This window comes from Falco cherrug, chromosome 3, assembly GCF_023634085.1.
Source record: "Falco cherrug isolate bFalChe1 chromosome 3, bFalChe1.pri, whole genome shotgun sequence".
In the NCBI taxonomy this organism is placed as follows: domain Eukaryota; kingdom Metazoa; phylum Chordata; class Aves; order Falconiformes; family Falconidae; genus Falco; species Falco cherrug.
The window spans coordinates 92,786,408-92,809,389 of NC_073699.1; the positions used below are offsets into that span (position 1 = coordinate 92,786,408).

Below are 22,982 nucleotides of genomic sequence, written 5' to 3' on the forward strand. Positions count from 1 at the left end.
TAGCTATCCTGACAAAACTTTTTTTACATCAAGGCTTCAAAATTTCAACAAAGTTTAAACATTCTTTAGATATAACAATTATTTTACAAAGACTACTTTTAACATGAGTGGGCCACCCACAGTGTTGACTAGAGAAAATGGCATGCAAGCCACCCAGCGAGACTGATGTAATTTTTTTTCAGCTTTGCTTAAAGTATAGTCACTAGACCAGATAATGTAAAAACTTATACATGCAACGATCAAAAAGGCTAGAACAGTTCCACTGGGGGTTTTTTTGTTAATTAAAAGTAAGTCATGAGTTGAAAAATGCAAATATTCATATGTGATGTAAATAATCCCTACTATACAATAAATTCTATTATTCTGTGTTAGGAAATAATCCTTATTACAAAATAGAATGCTTTTTGGTCTGGATAGAAAAGATTTTAAGGCTGTATTTAATGTATTTATAGAAGAATATTCAGAGACAATACAGAAACTGAATTGGGTGAAATTGTTGACCTTGATGAAAGGCTTGATCCTGTATGCAATGAAGCCAGTAAGATTTTTAATGTAATGTGAAGACAATTTGTAATCTGTTACAGTGACCAGCTCATTAGACTTTTTCAGTCGTGCTATTGTCTTTGACTTAATCATCGGTACTTTTCAATGACTCACTTAAATATCAAACATTTTTAATAATTTTTAAGACTTAATTTGAAAACAACAAAATTGTTTGCAGAACCCAGTGATAACTCTTAAAGCTATGACATTAATTAAAGATAATGAAATTATACTTCTCTAAAAAGAAAACTTGCTATGACTTTTTCCATATCCTGAGATGCATAATTTCGTTGTAAAATGTAGATCTGCAGCCAAAGCAAACTATAAAATATCTGCAGTGAAGTTAAGCATTTGAAATAGGAAAGAGTGCTTGTTTTTAATTGCACAGGGGTCTTACCACATTAAAATTAAGTGGTTTACTTTGAAATAGTATTGTGTCAGTTGTAAAATGTTAACACAGTTGAACAAAAAAAGTATAAAAAAATTAGCAATAATTACTCATTTGCTCTAAAAAAAGCCTGAATGACTCATTAAAATGAGGAAAATCTGTATGTCATTTGAACTGATTACTCACTCCGCTTCTTCTTATATTCATCCTTTTAAAAATAGGAGCCAGTAACACAGCAGATACCTTATTCCAAGAAGTGCTGGGTCGCAAGGACAAAGCTGATTCAACAAGAAATGCACTTAATGTTCTCCAGCGTTTTAAATTTCTTTTCAACCTTCCCTTGAATATTGAAAGAAATATCCAGAAGGTATAATCCTTTAAAAATACTTTTGTTTGCTGAAATTAGTCTGTTACCTTTTTCTTGACGAATCTAAATGTTTGTTGTTTGTCTGTTTCTTTTTAAGGGCGATTATGATGTAGTTATTAATGACTACGAAAAAGCCAAGTCACTCTTTGGAAAGACAGAGGTTCAAGTATTCAAAAAATGTGAGATACGAGTTCTGTTATTTGCTGCCTTTTTTGGGTTTTTAACTTAGGGCTTAAAAGCACATAGTAGTCTAAAGAACATGTGAGTTTTGTGGGGGTTTTAATCCATAAAAATTATGGATTTATAGGAATCAGTTACTATAAGCAATATTTCTGGCAAGTTTTCTGAGTGAGGTACATACTACACAACTTAAATAAAATTGGCTGTGATTTCATTTATTAATGCTTGGTTGGATGTAAAAAGCAGTGACAGTGATCAAAATGTGACTTCAGGTATCTCTTACTTGGCATATTGTTGGAAAGACTTCAAAGACCAATTCTGCGTTGTTGTGGAACTGTCATATACAAAATTTTCAGACGTAGCTTGGTTTCCAGATTAACTCCAGAAGGGTCTGATGTCCTAGAAAAATAACATAATTGTCAGTTCGTACCAGTGCTGAAGATACACATAGGATTTATTTCCTCTCCCTACTCCTAGACTATGCTGAAGTTGAAACCAGAATTGAAGCTTTAAGAGAACTTCTGTTGGATAAACTGCTGGAAACTCCGTCAACATTGCATGATCAGAAACGTTATATAAGGTAATCATTTGACTAGTGTCTTTATCAGACATCTGGTGTTAGATGTGTATTTAAATCTGTTTCCTAGACAGGGTAGTGACCATTTTTACTATAGTTGAAATACTGATTTTAAAGCTGTACGTAGGGTATTTTGAGATGTTATGATTATGTAAATAATCACAATGGATTGGTACTGGGTTGTTTATTAAATGATGAAAAACAGTTCTTGAATGAGAACAATTTAATGAAGGATAATAGAGTTTTGAATTTTTAAAAAATATTTAAGGCATATATAGTTGCTGTTGCTTCCTCTAAACTATTATGTTGTGCAAGCTGTGTCTGAAGTGATCCCTCATAGGTTGCAGATCTCAACACAGATGCCTTATTAACATGTCTTGCACTTTAGCTTGGCTTGATGTTGACATGGAATCATCATGAGCCAGATAATCGGGAGGTTTTAATCCAGGCTGTTGTTTAAATTTGGGTTTGGGTCTTTTACTACTCAGTCAAAATACTGTAGTGCCTTTGTATTTCATGAACATTAACCGGTTCCCCAGTTTCCCTTCAAATTCCTAGATTTTATGTCATTCGCAAAGCTGATGTTGAAGTCTGTTGTAGGCATACTGATATGAGTTGGTTGGACCTTCTACTGGGCGACCTTAACCGTCTTTACAGCCCTGGGAGCCAAACTAGAGTACTCTGGAACATTTGATGGTTTGACTTAGAAAGCTTTTAAGTTTTCCATGTTACTAGGTCTCCTAGTGTGGCTTGAAATTCTCAGTGCTTTTTTCAGTTATCTTAAAATATGTAGACCATGAGCATCATTCTTAAAATTCTGACACTGGCATGAGGCCTTTGATGTTTTGTATGCTCACCAGGCCCAATCGCACAGGACAAAGCGTGGTATCAGTATATTGGGTCCCTTTACATTGTGAGTTTATGAGGACAATGGCCAGTGTACGTTTATGTATGGTGCTTCTCATTCTTTTGGGTGCTATGTAAATATTGCCTATTTATTGGAATTGCGTTTTAAGGTAAGTAGTTAAGCATTTTGTGTTTCTGAAGAAGTCACTACTGTTTCCTTTCTATGTAAGTCCTGAAAACCTTACAGAGGAGCTTCTTTATCCAAGTCAAGTGTTACGACCTCTTCTAAGGATACTTTGGAAGAATCAGAGTTGTATGTGTTTTGTGGGTTTGATTCTGGGGTGGGTTTTTTTTCTGGTTTGCTTTGTTTTTCTGTAACCTCTCACTCTGAAGCATTGAATCTTTAAAATATGCCAGCCTACATACATTAAAGCAGACCACGTTAATGTAACTACCAAATGTATTCCACATACAGAACAGTATAATGAAGGAGAGCAGCAAGTGGACAAATGTGGAATAACTTAGTGCTAATGAATTAACAGAATTCCAGCATACAAACTGATTAAATTACTTCCATTACTCTAGATGTGCTAACTTAGTTCTACTAGTGTAAATTTTCTAGAGGTAAGGTGTGAAGAAAGTTTTCTTCAGAGTATTTCAGCTAACAGGAAATTAACAAAATCGTAATGTAAAATTATTTGCATAGCATTTGCTATTTATACAAGGTTTTTTCTTCCTTGGTATGTTTGTTTTATGTGCCTTCAGTGTCTTAAGGCTGAACAAGATCTGAAATACTGTGGGTTTGCCCCTCAGGTATTCAATGTTTACAATTAGGCATCAATTCATATTTTCCTCTTTTCGTTATGGAATTTACACTGATAATTGTTTTATACTGTTCAGAAGCAGTTTACCATATCACTTAACAGCCAAACAGATGTATATTTTCCAAGACCAGTGGTAATTTTTTGTTGAAATTTGGTGTCTAGGCAAAAACTAAAGTCCCCCTTGACACGGAGGATAATTCATAAATGTCACCCTGTCAAAATGGTTGGTAGTGTAATGTTTGCATCCATCCAACCAATCCTTCTTTGACAGTTTATTTTTTGTTTAAGTATTGCAGACAGTTCTCAAAAGACAGAATTTTGCAACACAATCCTAATTAACATTAGATAATATTGTAATACAGCTTTTGTGTAGTTAAACATTTCCCTGCCCTACTTAAGGTAATAAATCAGTTTACTTCACCTTGAGCATCTTGAATTTTTTAATCTGTCCTGAGTCTCGTTAATACAGAATGTAATGGAGCACATTAGAGTAGCTACTGCTTTTTGAAAATACTCTATTGAAAGTGCTTTTTTTCAGTCAGTCTTGAATGCCATATGTATTACTTCTGTGTTTTCTTTGAAATCGCAACAGCTGCCTTCTAATACTCCCCTCTTAAAGACAGAGCACGTTTTACTTCTGTGTATTAGAAGCCCCAATCCTTTTCATTATCACCCCACCCTTTTTTTTCCTTCAGACTGTGTATGATAAAAAAATAAAAAAAATAAATAAAAAAACCCTCACCCCCAGGAGCTTGGTTTACATTTGTTTGTGCATGTGTGTGCTAAAATTAATGAGCTGCCAAAAACTAATTCCTTCTGTACTTACTTGTTAAGGTTACATGATGATACAATCAGGACATACTAAGTTGGAAGAAAAATACCATATTTTATGTGCTTGAGATGTCAGCACTGATTCCAAGTGAAACATGAAGTACTGCACTGCAACCTCGGCAGATAAAGAGCTTGCTTTTCCAACTACTTTAATAGAGGCACAACTGAAAATACATATTAATGTGATATTAAATATATATGGTTTTATTTATTTCTACAAGGGTTTTTTGATGGAATTTTGCCTCAGTCAATGAGAAGGGGAAAATGTAAAGCTTGTGTTTGCTTTGGGTATAAGTGTATCTTAACTATTCTTGAATTTTTAAAATTATCTAAAAAGAAAGAAAGTATTTCTGAGTACATCTTTGGTCTGTTTTAATGAGGCCTTCAGTGTGTCAAGTCAGAGCTGTGATTTTTGGACTGGGTTTTACAGATATCTTTCTGATCTTCATGCGCCTGGGGACCCTGCTTGGCAGTGCATTGGCGCTCAACATCAGTGGATTCTGCAGCTCATGCACAACTGTAAGGAGAGCTATGTTAAAGAACAAAAAGGCAAGGATGTATTTTTATTTTATATATATATATATTTGACATTTAGGAATTTGGCATTGCCTTTTATTTGACAAGGTTTAGTGTACAAATGATATTTGGGTTTTCCCCCGTCAATTTTGATAGCTTTTTACGAAGTTTTGAATACTGACTTGTATTTTTTTTTTCTTTATACTATTATAGAAACAAAATAGCGGTTGGAGTCTTCTTTTTGTTTAACTTAAAACTTTTAAGCTCTTTACTTGAGAAAAGCATTAAATTTCAATCACTTATCTGAAGTTTACTGTCCTCTCAGAATACTTCTCTGAGGTCACATGAAGTTTGGATAGTTGTCTGACTCTGCCAGTTAGATTTCTTTGTCACGAGATGTTCCATTAGTATATGGATATGCAGGGCATTGGAGCATAATGAAATAATGTGTAATTTCTTGATATGCAGTGAATGGGTAACATGGTGATTTCTTGTTCTTTGCTGGTGTGAAGTTTCAAGATTCAGATAGCATTGTTCGGCCACAGGCCTGTGAAGGGGACAAATGAGATAGATAATGTTCTATTAAGACCAATATGAATACTTAGCTGTATTATGTCTCTCTTTGCCAGTGTTGCTTCTTAAAGAAATGTATTGGTTTTGCTTTCAGGTATGGCAGCAACTTAGCTACTAGTTAACATGATCCATCACATCAGCATGTTTTCAAAAGGGAATAGGTGGGAAGCTATTGGCCTGGCATTTCTAGTAGTAAAATCTGAAAACTAGATGTTTAAATTAGAAAATGACTAGTAGTGTCTTGTTTCTCAGGAAGTCTTACAGAGTTTGCTGCTATTTCTGAAATGAGTAGGCATATTGGAATCTGGCCTCTCTTGCCTTATAGGTAACTCCTGTGTTTAGTGTTGGTGCATTTGCATCCCAAACAAAGTAAGGTGTTCTATTCTGAGAAACCACAAAAATTTTACTGAGCTGCTGCAGAAAGTTGCTGTAAAATTGCTGCAGGAGGCTTAAACTCTCTTTAGCAGAAATTACTACATCAGGTTTGGAGTTCACGGAGTGCATCACATATGACAGTGATGTCAGTTAAGCTGTAGTGTGCACAGACAGTCTTGGTTCCACAACACAGTGTGAAGTGCTGTGGGACCAGCTGGAACAGCAGGCTGGTTGCTTGGCCTCTTGGTCAAAATTCAGAATGTTTCCAAAACCTCCCCATCTTCCCTCCTCGTCAAAACCCTGAGACACCACTACCACCACCCCCACAACATACAGCTATAGGGAGCAAAGCACACTTCTAAACATGTACATGGTTAATTAATTCTAAGCCTTCTTTTTCTCCTCTCACTTGCAAAATGTTATATAGCCATCTCTCAGCTTCTTAGCAAGAAAAATAGGGGCATGAATATACTAAGTGCTTGAGACTTTTGTTTTAGTAGGCTCTAGTAGATGCATGGCAAATACATTTAAATGCCTTGGCTTGTCTTGAGTATCTCAACCTGTTTGGTGTTTTTCTTGAACAAATCTGCTTACCTCAGCCTTAATATCAAAGGGGCTATTATGCTAGCAACTTTGTTTGGCTTACAGAAGAGGGAATTTAACTAACTTAAATGATTAGTAAATGCATGTATGAATAGTTAATATTTAATGCATGTATGAAACAAATGCTAATATATTATCACTACAGAGCTCACTGAATTTAACTGGTTTTCTTCCAACCTTTTATGTTGTCCTTACTGATGTAGTTTTTGTACAGATCGTAAAATATTCAAGAACATATTCTAGTTGATGGGATTTTTCTCTTAGTATCTACTAGGGCAAAGGAAGGTTGTTGAATGTGACTTTTCTTTCCATAGATCTTTAATTTTGACATATGCCGGATGGGAGAAGGCAAAAAGAAAACTCGGAAGAATTGTTTTTAACTGCCAAGTAGAACAATGCTGATTGTGATCAGAGACATGGAATGTGTTTTAATCTACTTTAATAGGTGGAGGGTTTTTTTAATAGTATGCTTTTCAAACATTTTCAAACAGGAAAAGTGTGAGGTTTTACTCATAGATATCAAATTGGTCGTGCAAGACCTTGCAGTAACAAGTTAGAAATGTGGTTTATATGTTCATAAATTCACAGGCTATTTTTAAGAGAAAATAGTAATAAAATTTTAAACATTAAAGTCCTTCAATTAAAACATGCTTCCAAAAAAGATTCCTTTGGATATCAAGCATTTGGAGGAAGAGGCAGGTCATAAGGCTGATGCTCTAATGAAAAGGGCATTAATTTTTTCTAGGGTTTTCTTTTTCAAGAGGGATAATAGGCATTGTTTCTAGCAGATGGTAGTCTTCATATTGTGTATGCTGGAATAAGCAGACAGTAGTTCCAGTCCCACCTGGAACAGACCAATGATTTCTGGCTAGTGTTAGCTTAGTTCTGTGAGTTCAAACTGACTGAGTCAAAACTTTTCAGCACAGTAATCTTGAACCTCAGTAGCAGATTGTATCTTATTTTTGCATTTGTGCACAGTTTTTCAATTTTCAACTTAGTTTGTGCCAAAGCATTTTGCTGCTATTTTATTTATTTTCAAAGCAGAGCTGTGCTCTGAGTCATTACACATGGATTTTACTACCTGAAATGGATTTGGAATTAGACTAAAGCCTTTGCTTTTCTTACCTGGAACGTCTTTTTTGAAAACTCTATTAGATATTTTGGATAGGATTTTTGTAGCTGATTGTCAAACAGTAAATATTTTGAAATAATTTATTTGCTGGCCTTTATATGTTCAGGAAGGGAAAGTTAACATTGCAATTATTTGCTAAACAAGCTAAAACCCAAACTAAAGTTAATTCTAAGGAGAACATACTCCAAATTCAGTCACTGATAGGACAAGCCAACAGTGTACTCTGGGGCAAAATTGTTCCAGTTGTCAGCCCGCTACTAGAAGGCTGACCCTTTAGTCATTACAACTTAAATAATTTAGTTTTCTTATGTAGACATAGCATCTTCTCCTGTCTTTTTTAAGAGATTTATCATCTCATCCAGGCCACTAGTAATGGTAGTCAGAACAAATTCCCAATATTCACAAGAAAGAAATCTGGTTTTTTCCATTCTCTGTATCCTTCAATTAAAGTATAGTTGAAGAGCGGAGTGAGCTGATGTACATGCTGAGCTGGTTTAAGGTGCTGTCAGAAAAGCGTGTATTAGAGATGTATTTAAATACATGTTTGTTTTGGTTTTGTATTCAAATATATATATTTGATCTAAGTGTGACTCCTTCACTCTCAGTAGTAGTATGACAATGAAAAGTTGGTTGTTGTTTTTTTTTTAAAAAAAAACCACAACCTCTTTGCTTGGATATTACTAGAGATTAACTCTATTTTGTAGAAGTACTCAGCAGTTATAAGCATGTCCTAGAAGTACAATCTCTGATGCATCTTGAAAGAAGCAACTGTGGCAAGTTTACAGGGCTATAATGGTCTTTGGAGTTCTCTCCAGGAATTTGTTTCAGGGGTTAGCAGAAGTCCTATGTGTTTCAAATCCTTTCTTTTTTTCAGTTAATCCAACTTGTGTTAATACTATTTCCAAAAACTGAAAGGTATATCAAGTGGTGCTAAGCATTGTCAGATAATTTGGCCATGTGACTTAAAGGGTGAAAACTACCAAAAGCAAATTATTCAATTGGATGTTTCTTTTGATTTCAATAGACAGTTATTAATTGTAAAAGATGCAGTAATCTGATTTTGATTGGTTGCATTTATTTCAATGGGTACAATTAGGATGGGGAACTTTCTCAAGTCCTGTGTAAGAAGTACTTTACAGCAGTGTTTTGGAATATATTTCCCGTGAGGAATATCTCTGTATGTCTAATAATGTGCTGTTTCACATCAGTTTAAACAGCCCTGTTGGTTTGCTGATTAGTTTTGAATTATGTAGATTAACGTTTCGTTATATGCTCAGATACGGTTGTTACTTACCCCTCATTGTCTTTAGCCTATCGATCTCTTGCTCTGTGTAGCCGTAACAGACCTTCATCATTTGTGAGGTAAAAAAAAAATAATGCAGGCAGATGACATTCATATTATGAGAGACTGTTGGAATCCAAGCCCACATGTTTTAAGGAGTGAGTATATATGTATAAATATGACAGTGTATATATATGTGTGTGTGTGTATAGATACACACATAATATATATGCATATATGACAGAAGATCAAACTTTCTCCTGCTGTGAAGTATGAGCAGTCAGGAGAAAGAGACCAAACAGCATAGCCAAAGTCATAATGGAAGCATGAAGCATTACAGAGGGTGCCCAAATCATGAAGCTCCCATGCTTGTGTCCTTAGAGTAAGCATCCTCCTGCTTCTCTGATGGTCAGATTATTTCATTAAAGGTGCAGCTGTAGATACAGGACCCGTGTGCAGCTGGCTGGAGTTCTAGCTCTGCTGTCATAGCAATGCTTGTAAATATATGGATTTATTAACTATTTATGTCTTCTGTTTAATGTATCTGCCTTACTAATGGAATAGGCAGTTGTCCTCTTTATTGTTTTTGAAACCTTTTTTTTTATGGTTATGAAGTTATTTCCTGAAGCATTGATGGATGCCTTTTATAAATCTGATTGCGTCCCACTATTGCAGCCCACTGGAAGGACCTGAAGTAGGTAAAGTCAGTTTGTTGCTGTTAATTAATATGCAGATATGTGAGAGAGAGGGAGATGCAGGAGACTGAATGGATAGGAAAAAGCGCATTTTTGAAGGCTGTGAATATAAGCTTAACATGGAAGAGCACTATGTTCACTCAAAACGGTATTTCTTAAATCTCCAGCAAGAGATAGTTGAATGATAAACTGAATTGTGCTGGTATTTTATGCCTTGTACTGGCTAAAGTTTGAATTGCTGCCTCTGAACTTTGAATTTATAATTTGTAGAAATCTGGGGACTTTCAAACCTGGTACCTGGATAGTAAATGGTTTCTTTCCATTAAGATTTTACATATTGGTAACTTTTAACTGGACTTGGCAATTCCCCTATTATTAGAGCATAATTGTAGATTTTCACTATGGTTTATGCTTCCCAGACTTGTTGGAATATAGGGGAAGATGGGGGATGTAATGACATAAAATGACATGAAAATAAATGCAAATAAATGAAGTTTAGCTTAAAATTTGCCTGAGGCACTGGGCACATAGCCAAAAGGAGTTAAGCAATGGGATTCTTAACATGAGTATCAGCAAAAGAAGCTATGGAGTTTAAGACTGTTTTCTGTGTGGCCAATGTTTTTTGCTTAAACTTTAATAGTGGCTTAGTAGGTTTCATGATCCTTTAAGCTAAAATGGATAGGGACTCTAATCCAGCTATCTTCAAACTGACTGAAAAATTCTTCATTTCTTAATGGGTCTTTCTGAGGTATTACATAAGATCATTGCAAGTAAGCTTTCTGTTAATACCCATTAGAAACTAAAACTGTAAATGGAAACACTAACACAGTTGTAGTGTCATCTTTCTGCTGCCCTTTGGGCTGCAAAATATGTGATATACTACTTATTAAAGTTCCCAACATGGAGACAGCTCTCAAAATGGGAGTGTGCTAGTTCAGTCACTGTGATGTTTGTTGTAATTCTTATTGCTGGGAAAAAGAACAATTTTTGCAGTACTCAGTATGATGCAAAGCTCCCCAGATACTGTAAAAAAGCTATGCAGTTTTTTTCTGTGCCAGACTAACAGCAGCTGTATGTAGTGTGAAGGAGAGAGATGGATGCATAGAGCACATTGCTCGCTCTTTGCCACGCTGAGATTCTATTCACCTTGCAATGAATGATCCATCTTTGTTAGATCAGGCAGGCCGGCAAGGCTTGTTTCAAAAGGGCCTTTTCAATTTGTTATCCTAGCAGCTGGTTCTCTTCCATTGCCTTTGCTTACTGTACATCTGGAAGAAGAATTCTTGCAGCTGGGAGCCATTTCATGTCTAAACCACATCCCCTGTCCATAGCAGAAATACTCTTTTGACAGCAAATGTCAAGCAAACCCTTAATGGGTTATTAATTAAAAAAAAAAAATCAATCAGTACAAAAATTGACACTGAATTTGTTTTCCTCTTTTACCACCTGTATCTGTAACTTTGCTGGGTTTTAGAATTTTCAGTAGAATCTGACATGTTCAGAAGTGCAGGGGTCATTATTATTTTATAAAATACTTTAAGGTATCATAAATACATTAAGTATTGTGATTGAAAAGCTGCACAGGTCGTTTAGAATCAAAATTGAAAAGGTTAGTACTACTGAAGATAAAGTGAAACTCTTCTGTGGCCCAAATATTACCTTGGTGTCTGCTCTAGACTTTTAAGTCCTTATTCTGGCAATTTAAGTTAAAGCAGCTTGTTGCTGATGATCTTAGTATCCACTGGAGCTGGTGCTAGTGAAATGACATCATTTTTATTTATGTGCTGAACTTGAAGTGTTTGGCTCTTGCTCCAGTATTTTTTGGCCTGCAGGACTGACAATAAGGCTTACCCTTAGGCTGTGAAATACTTAAAACACCACTGGAAATAATAGGCCAAATTACCCTTTTTGTGGTAAACTGAAAAATGGTTTCATTATAAATATATTAGTGTAATGAAGACTAGCCGTAAGATTATTTTTTTTAAAGTTTATTTTTTAAATGTATTCCAAAACGACGTTTTCCATAAAGTGCAGCAATTTTAATTTTCTGAACTCACCTCTGTGCTAGAAATACAACCAATTTTCTTTAAAATGTCAGAATCCTCATGAATGGAAGGTTAGAAAGAAAACTTACTCAAGAAAAAGAACAAAATGCAGTTATTCATCTGTTGAGCAGGTTAATTTTTCAGTAATTTCTCCTACTCGCCTAATTTCTTGCCTAGACAAACCGAAATGCTCAGTGCGGTGTCCTTGAAAGGAATCTTGCCCTGGTTGTGTCGGTGCGGGCTCCAGGCGCTGTGTGTTTGGTCAACAAGCAACAGTGGGTGGTCAGGCTGTAGCACAGGACAAGGGCCTGCTGTGCACAGGAAAAAATGTTCAAAGGTGTTTAAGGGTGGTAAGGAAGTCTGCCGCTCTTCAGAGAATCTGGAGGCTATAGATCAGCCTCCCCTTGCTATTGTAGCCTGTGAGAAAATTCACTGTAAGATACATAACGGATGAAAGACTACAGTAACTGTATTCACCTGGTTGCACATCTGTAGGGTCTTTTTAATTTAATCTTGCTCATATACATGCTGTCTATGAGCAAGTCTGTGTAATGACTGATGTTTGACTTGCATTGGAAAATTGCACAGAAAAACTACTCAGCCTGAGGTTGGTCACTTTGTTAACAATTTTCTTTGTCATGGCCAAAAGTACTGGCACTATGTTATCCTTCGATCAACCAGTACCTTTTTTAAAAATTTTAGGTGAATGTCATGTAAGTGATGCCCTGGGCTGGCAGAATTGCAGGCTGGCTGAGGCTGGGTTACAGAAAGGAGGTGAGAGATGTGTGACTCCAGGAGAAACCTCTGCCTGGGAGAGGAGAAAAAAACAATATTTGTGGAGCGGTGGATATTGCAGAACAATTTTTACACTCCGTTTGGTAATAGTTTTGAAAGCTTTTAAAGATTTCAGTCATTGACTGGTTTGCAGATCATGGAAAAATCTATTTTAGGCAATTTTCATGTTAGTTGTCTTTTTTTATTGGAGGCTGTAACAGGCCGTGTGCCAAGAGCATGCAGGTAACACTCAAAAAAATGGGGTCAAGGAAGCCATAGGTACTGTAGTCACATAAGTACCCTGTAGCAACTCCAGTACTGATAAACTTAGAGTAAACCTACAATTAGGGGTCAGCATAGGTGACTTCTGATTTACAGAAAGTGAAAGCACAAATTAAATGACCTTAAAAAGCATTGCACTTTTTTTAGATCCTTATTTTGGTGAGATTTTACTGGACTGGAACAGAAGAGGGCTGAACAAAACTGTTGAACTATTTGTATTTCATATAGTAGCTGAATGTTTTTATTTCATTCTGTGCACAAAAAGTTGAAACCCAGTAAAATCCTTTAAAAAAAATAATAAAGCAGTGTTAAGATCCTCAAAATTCTGTATTTGATCTTCTCATGGTTTTACAGCTGAAAATGTAATAAGGCTTTAATTATAATGCTGGTTTGTCTTGACTGTTTAGTAGAAGACGAGAATGTAGTACATTTATTTTTCCTGTGTTTCCTTGGTTAAATATACATTTGGCACTGAAGCCACTGACAGATATGCTCCATGTAGATGGTGTATTTTGGAAAAAAATACTTCTGTAACTTCAAAGATGTAGTATATTTTTAAAAAAATGAAGATCTGCTAGGAATGTATTGTTCATGCTGTTTATAAAACATCTTAAAACTTGTTAGCACAGTAAAAAGTTAATTTCTTGAAACCTGAGGTTGTGCTGTCCTATATTCAGGATCTAGGAATGTAGAAATAGTACACAAAGCAAGTAATGAATAGGCAGTAAATTACTATTTAGGTAGTTTATTTAGGTTTATAAATATTATTGTCTACAGTCCATACTAATATTAATTTATTGTATTACATTATGCTACTAAATCTAAGCTGCTGGCTCCAGAGAGGGGATGAGTTGGAAAAGTTGTTTGTAAGTTAACTCTCTGTATTTTACAAGATTTATGTGTTAGTGTGCAGTCTTCAAGCGCTATCTTCTGGTAGGGTGAAAGCAAGATCAGTTTTGCTAATGTAGTCCAGATGTTTATTAGTCCTGAGGGTATATGTGCTGTTGTAGTTCCCTGCTGCTGTGTTATACTTGCTTGTAATGCTAGACAACCAATTAAGAAATTAGTTCATGTTAAACTTTCTTTTCCTGGTATGGCTGCAAACTGATGATGTGGTTTTTCTGGTGGAACAAGAGAGTATTCTTTATGTGTTTTCTGTTACTGGTGAATGTATAAACTATTTGGGTGGTGTGGGGTTAGTGTGTTAGCAGCAATACAGAATTTTCAGGTTTTCAGCTACCTCAAGCAAATGGTTTTAATTGAACTAATTCACATTAAGATGTTTTGGTAAGTGAGTCTGTTTTTCTTAATTCTGAGGTTTAATTGGTACTGTCATTTTTAGAGACCATCTGTTTACAAGAAATTCCTCATATTAACAAGGTGTTTGAAAGGTGAGAACCTAAAGTCTATGTGAAGACATCAAAGAGGGAAGTTTTGGCGTATCAGGGTTCTTTTTAATTGTAGCTTTTGTGAAAATGGCATTGCTGCAGTCTTGGGTGGGGTTTAGTATTATGTTTTAACTAGCAATGCCTGTGACAACTGTGACAACTCAGAGTTGTTCTTCTTGTCATGCTTTTTTTTTTTTTTTTTTTCCCCAAACATAATATAGGTATGTTGAATCTGATTCTTACGGAAGCCCAAGGACTATGTGACACACTTAAAATTTCTTGGGGTCTTCTATACAATTTTCTTTTTATTCTGGGTAGAATGTCTGTAAGATATAGAATACATGCCTTTTTTTTTTTTTTTTATCTGAAGAGGAATCAGTTGTTTTGTTTTTACTTCATTCTGTAAGGTTGCTGGAATGTGTTCATGGAAGTTAATTACTGCAAATTTACAACATTTAAGATATGTTTTAGAAATCATAGCTGTTTAAATCATAAATGCCAATGATGTGTGACGTTACACAGATGTCTGCTATACAGGTAGTTGCATAGTATCCATAATAAACTGTTCGTACTTGCAGCATACATACTAACTTAAAAAAAAAATTCTGAAAGCTTTTCAGTTTTTTTACTTTCCGATTATTTTGTATTTTTAGTTCATTCAAAAGGAAAAGTCTTTCCTTAAATTCTTGTTCAAACTCATTGCAAATCTTGTCTGGAGTGACAGTGGATAATACACTTAAATCACTGCAGCAGTTTTCATATTGCTGAAAACTCATCAGTTTTAAAGGCATCAAGAAGGTGAGTTGTTTTTAATAAGGGATGTAGGAGTTAAGTGGTGAACAGAATCATAATACAGGCTAAAGGTAGCACAGATGGGTTCACCAAGGCAGTTAATGCCCTGCGTCCGTCAGGATTGTGAACAGTGTAGCAAATTGGATCTATTTATTTAGGCGTCTCATAGTATGAACGGTAATAAGATGGAGGAACTGACAGCTCGGTAATGACAATGCCACAGTGAAAGGCCACAGAAGATCTCTTTAAAAGCCCTTGAAGATTTATGGGAAGAAGAACTTATTTCAAAAGCAACTAAAACCCAATACTGTCACCTATTGGAAGTTTGCAATAGGTTTCACAATACTATTGCTGTTTTTTAAGCCCCAGCTGTTGAAGTGACTAGGTAAATCTTTACAGCCATGCTGGTCTGACAGCAGCATAAATTCAGAATAAATATCCTTCAAATCCTTTTTACTTTGTGTTGCTCTTGCATCTGAGCATTACAGTGTTACAGCTGGTGTTCTTGCTGTGTGGCCTTCCTGTTATTTTAAGTGAATGTAGGTAGTAAAGGAAAAGATCAAGCAATATAAGCTCAAACACCAGGATTCTCACTACAAAATTCAGCATGCATCACCAGGAGAGGTTTCATCTAGGTATAAGAAAGAATTATTTTTTTTTCCTGTGAGATCAGTCACTGAAGTAACCTCCCCAGGGATGTGGCAGGTTACCATCGCTGGAGGTTTTCAAGATGCAACTGGAAATTGTGCTAGATAGTCCATGTTCCTTTTCCCATGAAAGGCTGGACCAGATGATCTTTTGAGGTTCCATCCAGTCTGGGCTGTTCTGTAATTCTGTGAATTGTGATTCATTTAAGTTTAGCTGTTACAGCTCAGTTGGCCAATGCTGAAATAATTTTTGATGGTTACTTTCAGAAATGTATTTGTAAGGTGAAATGCATAAAGCAGCATCTTAGACTTTAAAAGAAATATTGGCAGTGTTACAGTACATTAAAAAATCATCATGGCCTGCTCATTACTGTATGGTGTTTTTCCAAAATGTACGTTAGACTCCAAGTATCCAGCTCCACCAGATTAGATCATTGCTTAGGACTTGCTGATGGTGACCTACATATGAACAGGCACACAAAGGAAAAAGATAATTATTTGATACACTGGGAAAAATCTTGTGTGTTTGTAGTTGTGTGTAAGTACAGATCGTTTTACAAACATGCACAGGCATACAGTACCATTAGTTCACCTGCTTCATGATGGATGGATTCTTCCTGCTGGAATTCTGTAGAAGTCAGGCAGCTAAGAAGTAGTTGAACACTCTGCCCTTAACTGCTTCAGCTGGAGGCAGAACAAACTTTTGCTGTTGAAAAGTATATCTAGACATATATGAGAAAAAAAATGTGTGCCATGTCACTAATGGCATAAATACGTATTTATCCATGGCTTTCAAGCAACTAATTGTAGGGCATTAATTAAATTAAAACCAGAGAAACGTACAGACCAACGAATGGTGCTTGTGGTTCTGGCTTTTCTACAGGAGTCAATATGACATTATTGCATAGTGTTGATGTAGATGACTAAACGGTCTAAATAAGCAAAACTAAGAATGTTCCTCTGAATAACTTTTGTCTTCTGTCACTTCTGAATTAAAATAGAATTTCACATGCAGCATGCAGTTTCATGTCAATTGATGTGCAAAATCACTGTAACTTTCTTTCCCCTTACCCTTCTCCCTAGGCAACTCATTGCTCCACAGCCCCATGCTAGACCTGGACAGTGATGTGCGTCCGTCACCAATTGGCCATCTCAGTCAAACTGCATCATTGAAAAGGGGTAGCAGCTTTCAGTCTGGCCGTGATGATGGTAGGCATCGGTCTTATCTGGAAAAACAAAGCTGCAGTTTCCTATGTCCTGTGTGCAGCGTAGTCGAAGAAAGCCAAATGGAAATCCACACTCTATGTGTTTGGTTTGGTTTGTTACCAAATAAAATTCTTTATTCTCATGCATTACCATTGCTTACTAAAGGGGTCCTCTGTGTTTTTTGCAAGCAAAGTGTAGTTCATAGCTGAAATCTGGTTCTTAAAATATAGTCAAAGTAAGGAGTATTTTTTTTCTACAAAACCAGATATATTATTTTATATATATATATACACATAACCGCCTACTGACTACTACCTTTTGCTGTTGTTACACCTTTTGTGTATGTTTACTAAGATGTCCCTCCTTGCATTTTCTCCTTCTTTGACTTGACATATCTGGTCCTTGTTGTCTAATTCTGTAAACCCAGAAAAGGAAACATAGTGTGTGACTAAGCCTGAGCAGTGTGTCCACAACCAGCTGAGCCCTTGTGTGTTGTTAAGTGTCTTCAGCACCCTTGTCCAGACAACTTCATTTCAGGAGTCTTTCAGCGGTGACGTCACGAGAGACACAAAATGTTTTTTTCATAGGATAGGTCATTTCTTACCAAAGTAATTTTTTGCAGAAAGCAGGTTTATGTAAAAAACTTTCTGCCTTTCATCTGCTTTGATGTTACTTTTCTCCCAGTTCTGTGGACTTCCTTGAAGCACCATCTATAAATATCTGATTATTTTTAGGTTTTTTTAAGCAAAAAGAGGAATGAAGGGAATCTTTCAAGAACACCGAATGAGTAATGAGTATTGTACATTTTTCTGCTGCCACAGCGTATCTTCATGTGCAAGACAAATTGCATCACAGCTTGAGGTCTAACGTTTGTATTTCAAAATGTAAATTACACAGACTCTTCCAAATATACATGTATACCAAGTAATTACGTTACTGCAATACTGTTACCCTTGTCCTTTCTCAGCCCAAAGCCTTGCATGAAGTTGATTAACAAGTGTTACAGAGCAAAGCAGTAAATTTTTGGTTGCTGTTGGATACTATCCACTAACAATACACATGCCACACTTAATGTAGCAAGCAATATCCACAATTCAGTTTCTTTTTCCATTATATGAATTGTTTTGCATGCGTTTCTGCTTAAATAGTTGTATCTACGGAAGGCAGTTCCAATTCAATCAGTTATCTTGCTTTTAGAGTCTTAGTTATGGATCCATAACCTCTTACAAACTGGAAAAGATAAGTCTTAAGTAAGCTTTGCAGATTCTTTAGCGACCACTTTAAGATTCAGTAGAAAACTGGAGGACTGGAGCATCATAATAATCCACCACAAAGACCCTAGAGTGGAAATGAGTGGCCTCTGAGTTGAGGGTTTTTTGGTACTTTGCACGTGCCTACTGCATGCTTAGAAACAATTGAAAGCTCTACTCAGACTGGAGAGCTAAAGTGAACCAACCACTTAGGATATATGTGCTGGAGCTGCCATTGCAAATATGCCGTGATGTGCTCTGTCTTCAGGTTGCTTGTGTATCCTTTTGGGGTTTAGCAAGTTTGAGGAATGACATCTGAGGGGTTTTTGGTTTGGGGTTGGGTTTTTTTGTTTGGTTGGTTGTTGGGGTTTTTTAGGTGTTGGGTTTTTTTCCCCAATATGATTGACAGTGATTGTCCCTGAGATTGTTTGAACAAATTATTTTGAATTCAAAACTGCAGCATTCAAATAACATTCAGCTCTTTCTTCAGCATATGTTCGTGAGGATATGTAAACAGTAAGTCTAGTTTCATCTTTAGAATGTTATAGCAGAGATTATAATAGAATAAAAGAAAATTTCTGCTTTAATATAATTGGAGCTTTCTTTAGCAACAAAGTCAAAATATCCTGAATTTATTGCCAGAATGTCCTTTTGACATGATGTGCAGTATCTTATTCTAATAAAAATCTGCTGTCTGCAGGCTCAGGACTAAGCCTGAACTATAATTCCTGGAGGGGAAAAGAATTTCATACATGAAGTAAATCTTGCCAGTGTGTTTCCAGTTAGGAGCAGACATCCCTGATTATAACCTTGGGTTGTTGCTGGAGCTTTTGGCAAATATGAAATGGTTTTTTGAAGAAGCTGAAATCTTTTGGTTAGAACTTGGGGTTTGTTGGTGTTACAGAGCCTCTGTTGCTGTAGTACTGTTGGCACAGCTTCCTGGCATAGTCACAGCTTATGTTAATAAGAGGGGTTTCCCTGCTTCTGAGTCTAGACCAGTTCCCTGACAGTCATAAACCAAGCTGGCAAAAGTAGTGCTCTGGCATCCTATCTGTGTCCACCTTGTGAGCTTTGCTAGTTGAGTGTTGAAGTTTTCATGCCTCCTAAGCAAATGCTTCACTATCAGCAGAGTTACACTTTAGTTATGTCAGTCTCTCTCCAAATTTTGAGCTTCCATTGTGATATTTTAAAATAAAAATAAAAATTTCAAATACTAATCCAGAGTCCCTAAACCTTTGGCCATGAGGAAAAAGAACATTTTGGGTAGTGCAGCTGTTTATTCATCCACTAAAGAAATGGACCAATATTTGACCCACGTCTCGACAAATGAATGCTGCTGGAGGCATACTGTATTTCAAGGAGATTAAGGGCTGACTACCAACACGATAAAATACTGAGGCTCTGGTGAAGCCTACTAGTTACCTAATGTGCTATTAAGGCAGCTATTTTTGCCTAACTGGTGAGTTTCTGTTCTGTGTGGACAATATTCTTTAGCAAAGGCAAAAAGTGCTGTTTCATCCAATGTTTTTCTGCATTTCCTCAGTTATGATAACACCATGTTTTTAACTTTATAATGTATAAAAGACCAGATTTTATATAAAAAACTGCGCACACCAACAACAATTGACCTCTGTAACTGTGTGTGTTTTGTTTTTCAAAAATATGCAATTTCTTTTTCCAAGTATTTTGAAGTGGACTCTAATTCTTGAGGTGAAATATAAGTCTCTTATCGCTATTATACCAATACCTTGTGTATTATTGAGAAAGCTTCAATGGAGAAAGCAGGTTAAAGGAAACTTTGTGAAATACTTTTCTATATTTTCTGTGTTAATTAGTACTTTTCTTCTGTCCCTGTTCAGCTTTATTTTTACCCCCTCCCTGTCCCCAACCTCCCTTTGCCCCATTTGATAACAAATTGAGAAAAGTTATCTGCTGCCAAAATGTAAGCTGTTTTCCTGATGTGTTTTAATAGCCAGTGTAGTAGGTTTGTGAAGCGAGAGATACCACAGTTACATGTTATGATTGTGTTCTTCTTCCAGGAATCTCATTATATGATTAGCGATACATTTATTGAGTTTTAACAATGATGTTAGAATCCCCTCTGTTTTTCAGATAAAAGATTTTACCAAACAAATGAAAATAAAGGTGAGAGGTTAGCAGCTTGCCCCGGGGAAATAAAGCAGATTTTCCAGTTTCCGTTGTCTGCCTTAATCACTAGCCCGTCCTAGCTGCCCTGTTTCTTCAGCACCACCACCTGATCATTTGAATCTTCTACTGTCTTGATAGCTTTCATGTTATCTTACCTTTTAGAGTGGTTTGAAGACAGAAGACCAGCTGAATGAATTGAAAAGATACCCCTACAAAGGAGCCTATTCTTTATATACTGTCATAGCGCTAGCATCTTGTAAGCATATGACAAGAAAGAGCTTATATATGTATACTGTTTATATTCACATATGTGGACTGGGCCTTAAACTTTTTCATTCCTGCCTGAAAGGTTTTGTATTTACTGCTTAGTCATTTATATAATACAAAGCAGCGGCAAGCTAGTAGTACAGTCTTTATTATTCGTTCAAGTTTTTCAATTTTGCTTTTTCCATCTTCTCTCCCACTTTTAGCTTGGCGATATAAAGCTCCTCAGCAAGTTGTATTTGTTGAAAAGTTGACAAAACTTGTTGTAAGTCAGCTGCCCAACTTCTGGAAGCTCTGGATTTCTTATGTGAATGGAAGTTTATTCAGTGAGGTATGGGTTATTCTATATAAATGACTTTTTAGTAACAAGCTCCATAATAATTATGTTTGAAGTATTGTATTTCACTGGAAGGACTGATGACTTATTTTAATTAGGGAGGTTTATAAAGCAATAGACTATTACACATTTGAGAGATGCTACCTTGACTAGTAAGATGTCTAGCAATACTAACTAAATATAGAAGTGAGATCTTTATTTTAAGTTTTAAAAGAATAAAAGCATACAGTGGAATTAAGAGTTCTGCCAGTAGTGTGTGTTCCAGATGCTGGCATCTATATCTGTGTAGTTCCACCTCTTACTCATAGCTGGCCAGCTGCCCTTCATCAGTGATCTGAATAGCAAATTGCATGAAGGATAGAGATACATAAAAGACAAAGTCATATGGAAAAATATTGTTTCCTTTCTGTGGAACAAGAGTACTCATTTCTTGATCTTTAAGTATTTGGAAGTGAGGATAGGTTCAAGACCACAGTTGCAGAATGACCAAGGCCCAGAGTAGTATACACAGACATACTGTAGGGACTCTAGTCTGGAAGTGCAGTCAGGTGCAATCAATCACCTGTGCTTCTAGTCCTTCTTGCTCAGATGATCTGAGTTTTATAAATTATGTAAATATAATCTTGATAATCCAAGGGGGGGGGGGGGGCGCGGGGGGAGGGAAGGTAGTGATTCATGATGTTCTAGTTTTGTATGTACACTATTAACAAATTTTGAAAGGATACATTTCATAATCATTTGATACGGGTAATAGTCAATTTACCATCATAATCATTACCGGATAAATACAATAGCTTTGTGGTTTGTGTTATTGCTAAAATTTGGTCATAGAATTACATTATATTTTACAGAGAGTTCACTTCTGGTTCTCAAGCCGCGTTGTTTCTTTTCCAGAAGGGGAACTATAGTGATGATGTACTCCCAAAGGGCAGGTCTGACAAAGACAAACACATCATTGAAGTGTAGTGAAAGGCAGCTCTCTGTTCCATCAACAGATTCTAAGGCGCTAATTCACACCTCATCTGCATAGCTATCACTGGGAAGTCCTGCTGACTGCAGTTTGGATTCACTCATTCTGGGCCCTAAAAAACTCTGAAGACAAGGTCTATAAAGAGATGTAGAAATAGTTAGGACAATACAGAGCAGGTGGAAAATAAGCAAGCTTTTGGACATGTCTATTATTCAGATCACCTTCTATATCGAACCTAAAAATTTATGCATCTAAAACTGTTTAACTGTTGCTATATCATCTCATCTTTCAAGATTTTTTTTGTCCTTACATGCTTACACTGTCCTGCTGTGCTTAATCCTTAAGTCATAACAGCTACAAAATCATCCCTAAAGCAGAACTGCAGCTTTTGGTAGAAAATAAAACAAAAACCTTGGGAAAAGGAAAATTGGAAGTGAAAACAGTGAAAATTTTGCCATTTTCCTTTTCTCTAACTAAAGAATTAATTTCTCAAGCAGTTATTCTATTTATTGCCTTGGTGTGTAAATCAACAGAATGTTTTCATATGATGATACTAATAGGTGCTATAGCCCTTTATATGTTGAACACAAACTAAAGAGCGTTATAGCTCCAGTGAAATCGATTCTGTTTGTGATCCTCATTGTACATGAAACAATCAAAAGAAAGATATGATATTTACTCATAATATTCAGTGAAGGAAGTAGAATCAAGAATAAACCTTAGTACTGTTGACTTTCAGAAGAATAATTAATTTCATAAGGGAAATGACAGCCTTTATATTTGACAACCATATCATTGGAAATTAGACTTTACGAATTCACCTGTTAAGTTATCATAATAGGTTTTTCAGAGTACAGTGAAAAAGAAAGCAATTTCTAGAGAAACTAAGACTTGAGCTGTAAACAAGGTTGAGAAATTCTGCTCATGAAAATGACTGCAAATGGAAAATGCACTGATCTTATGTCATGTCTGAAGAAAACTGTTTCCATGTATTTAAGAAAAAAAAAAAAGAGGAAGAGGTAGTTAGGTAGTTTTCCTGTTAGTCTTTAAGGCACGCTTACTCTTCTTCTGTTGGGCCAGATTCTGAGCTTGTGAGAAATTAATCCCCATACGTTTGATTTCTTCTGCTCCTTTGGTCCTTACGGAA

The 22,982-nt window shown here is 36.0% G+C and overlaps 1 protein-coding gene across 2 annotated transcripts in view; it reads left to right on the forward strand.

The window, feature by feature from the left end:
- The window catches only part of EXOC2 (exocyst complex component 2), a 133,601-nt gene that overhangs the window by 51,969 nt on the left and 58,650 nt on the right, over positions 1–22,982 (forward strand). For both annotated transcript variants that reach the window (XM_055704147.1, XM_055704148.1), the window contains exons 8-13: positions 1,153–1,298; positions 1,396–1,477; positions 1,956–2,058; positions 4,987–5,105; positions 16,744–16,869; positions 20,735–20,859. In XM_055704147.1, the coding sequence (XP_055560122.1) occupies positions 1,153–1,298; positions 1,396–1,477; positions 1,956–2,058; positions 4,987–5,105; positions 16,744–16,869; positions 20,735–20,859 (701 nt within the window). The remainder of the gene's footprint in view (positions 1–1,152; positions 1,299–1,395; positions 1,478–1,955; positions 2,059–4,986; positions 5,106–16,743; positions 16,870–20,734; positions 20,860–22,982) is intronic.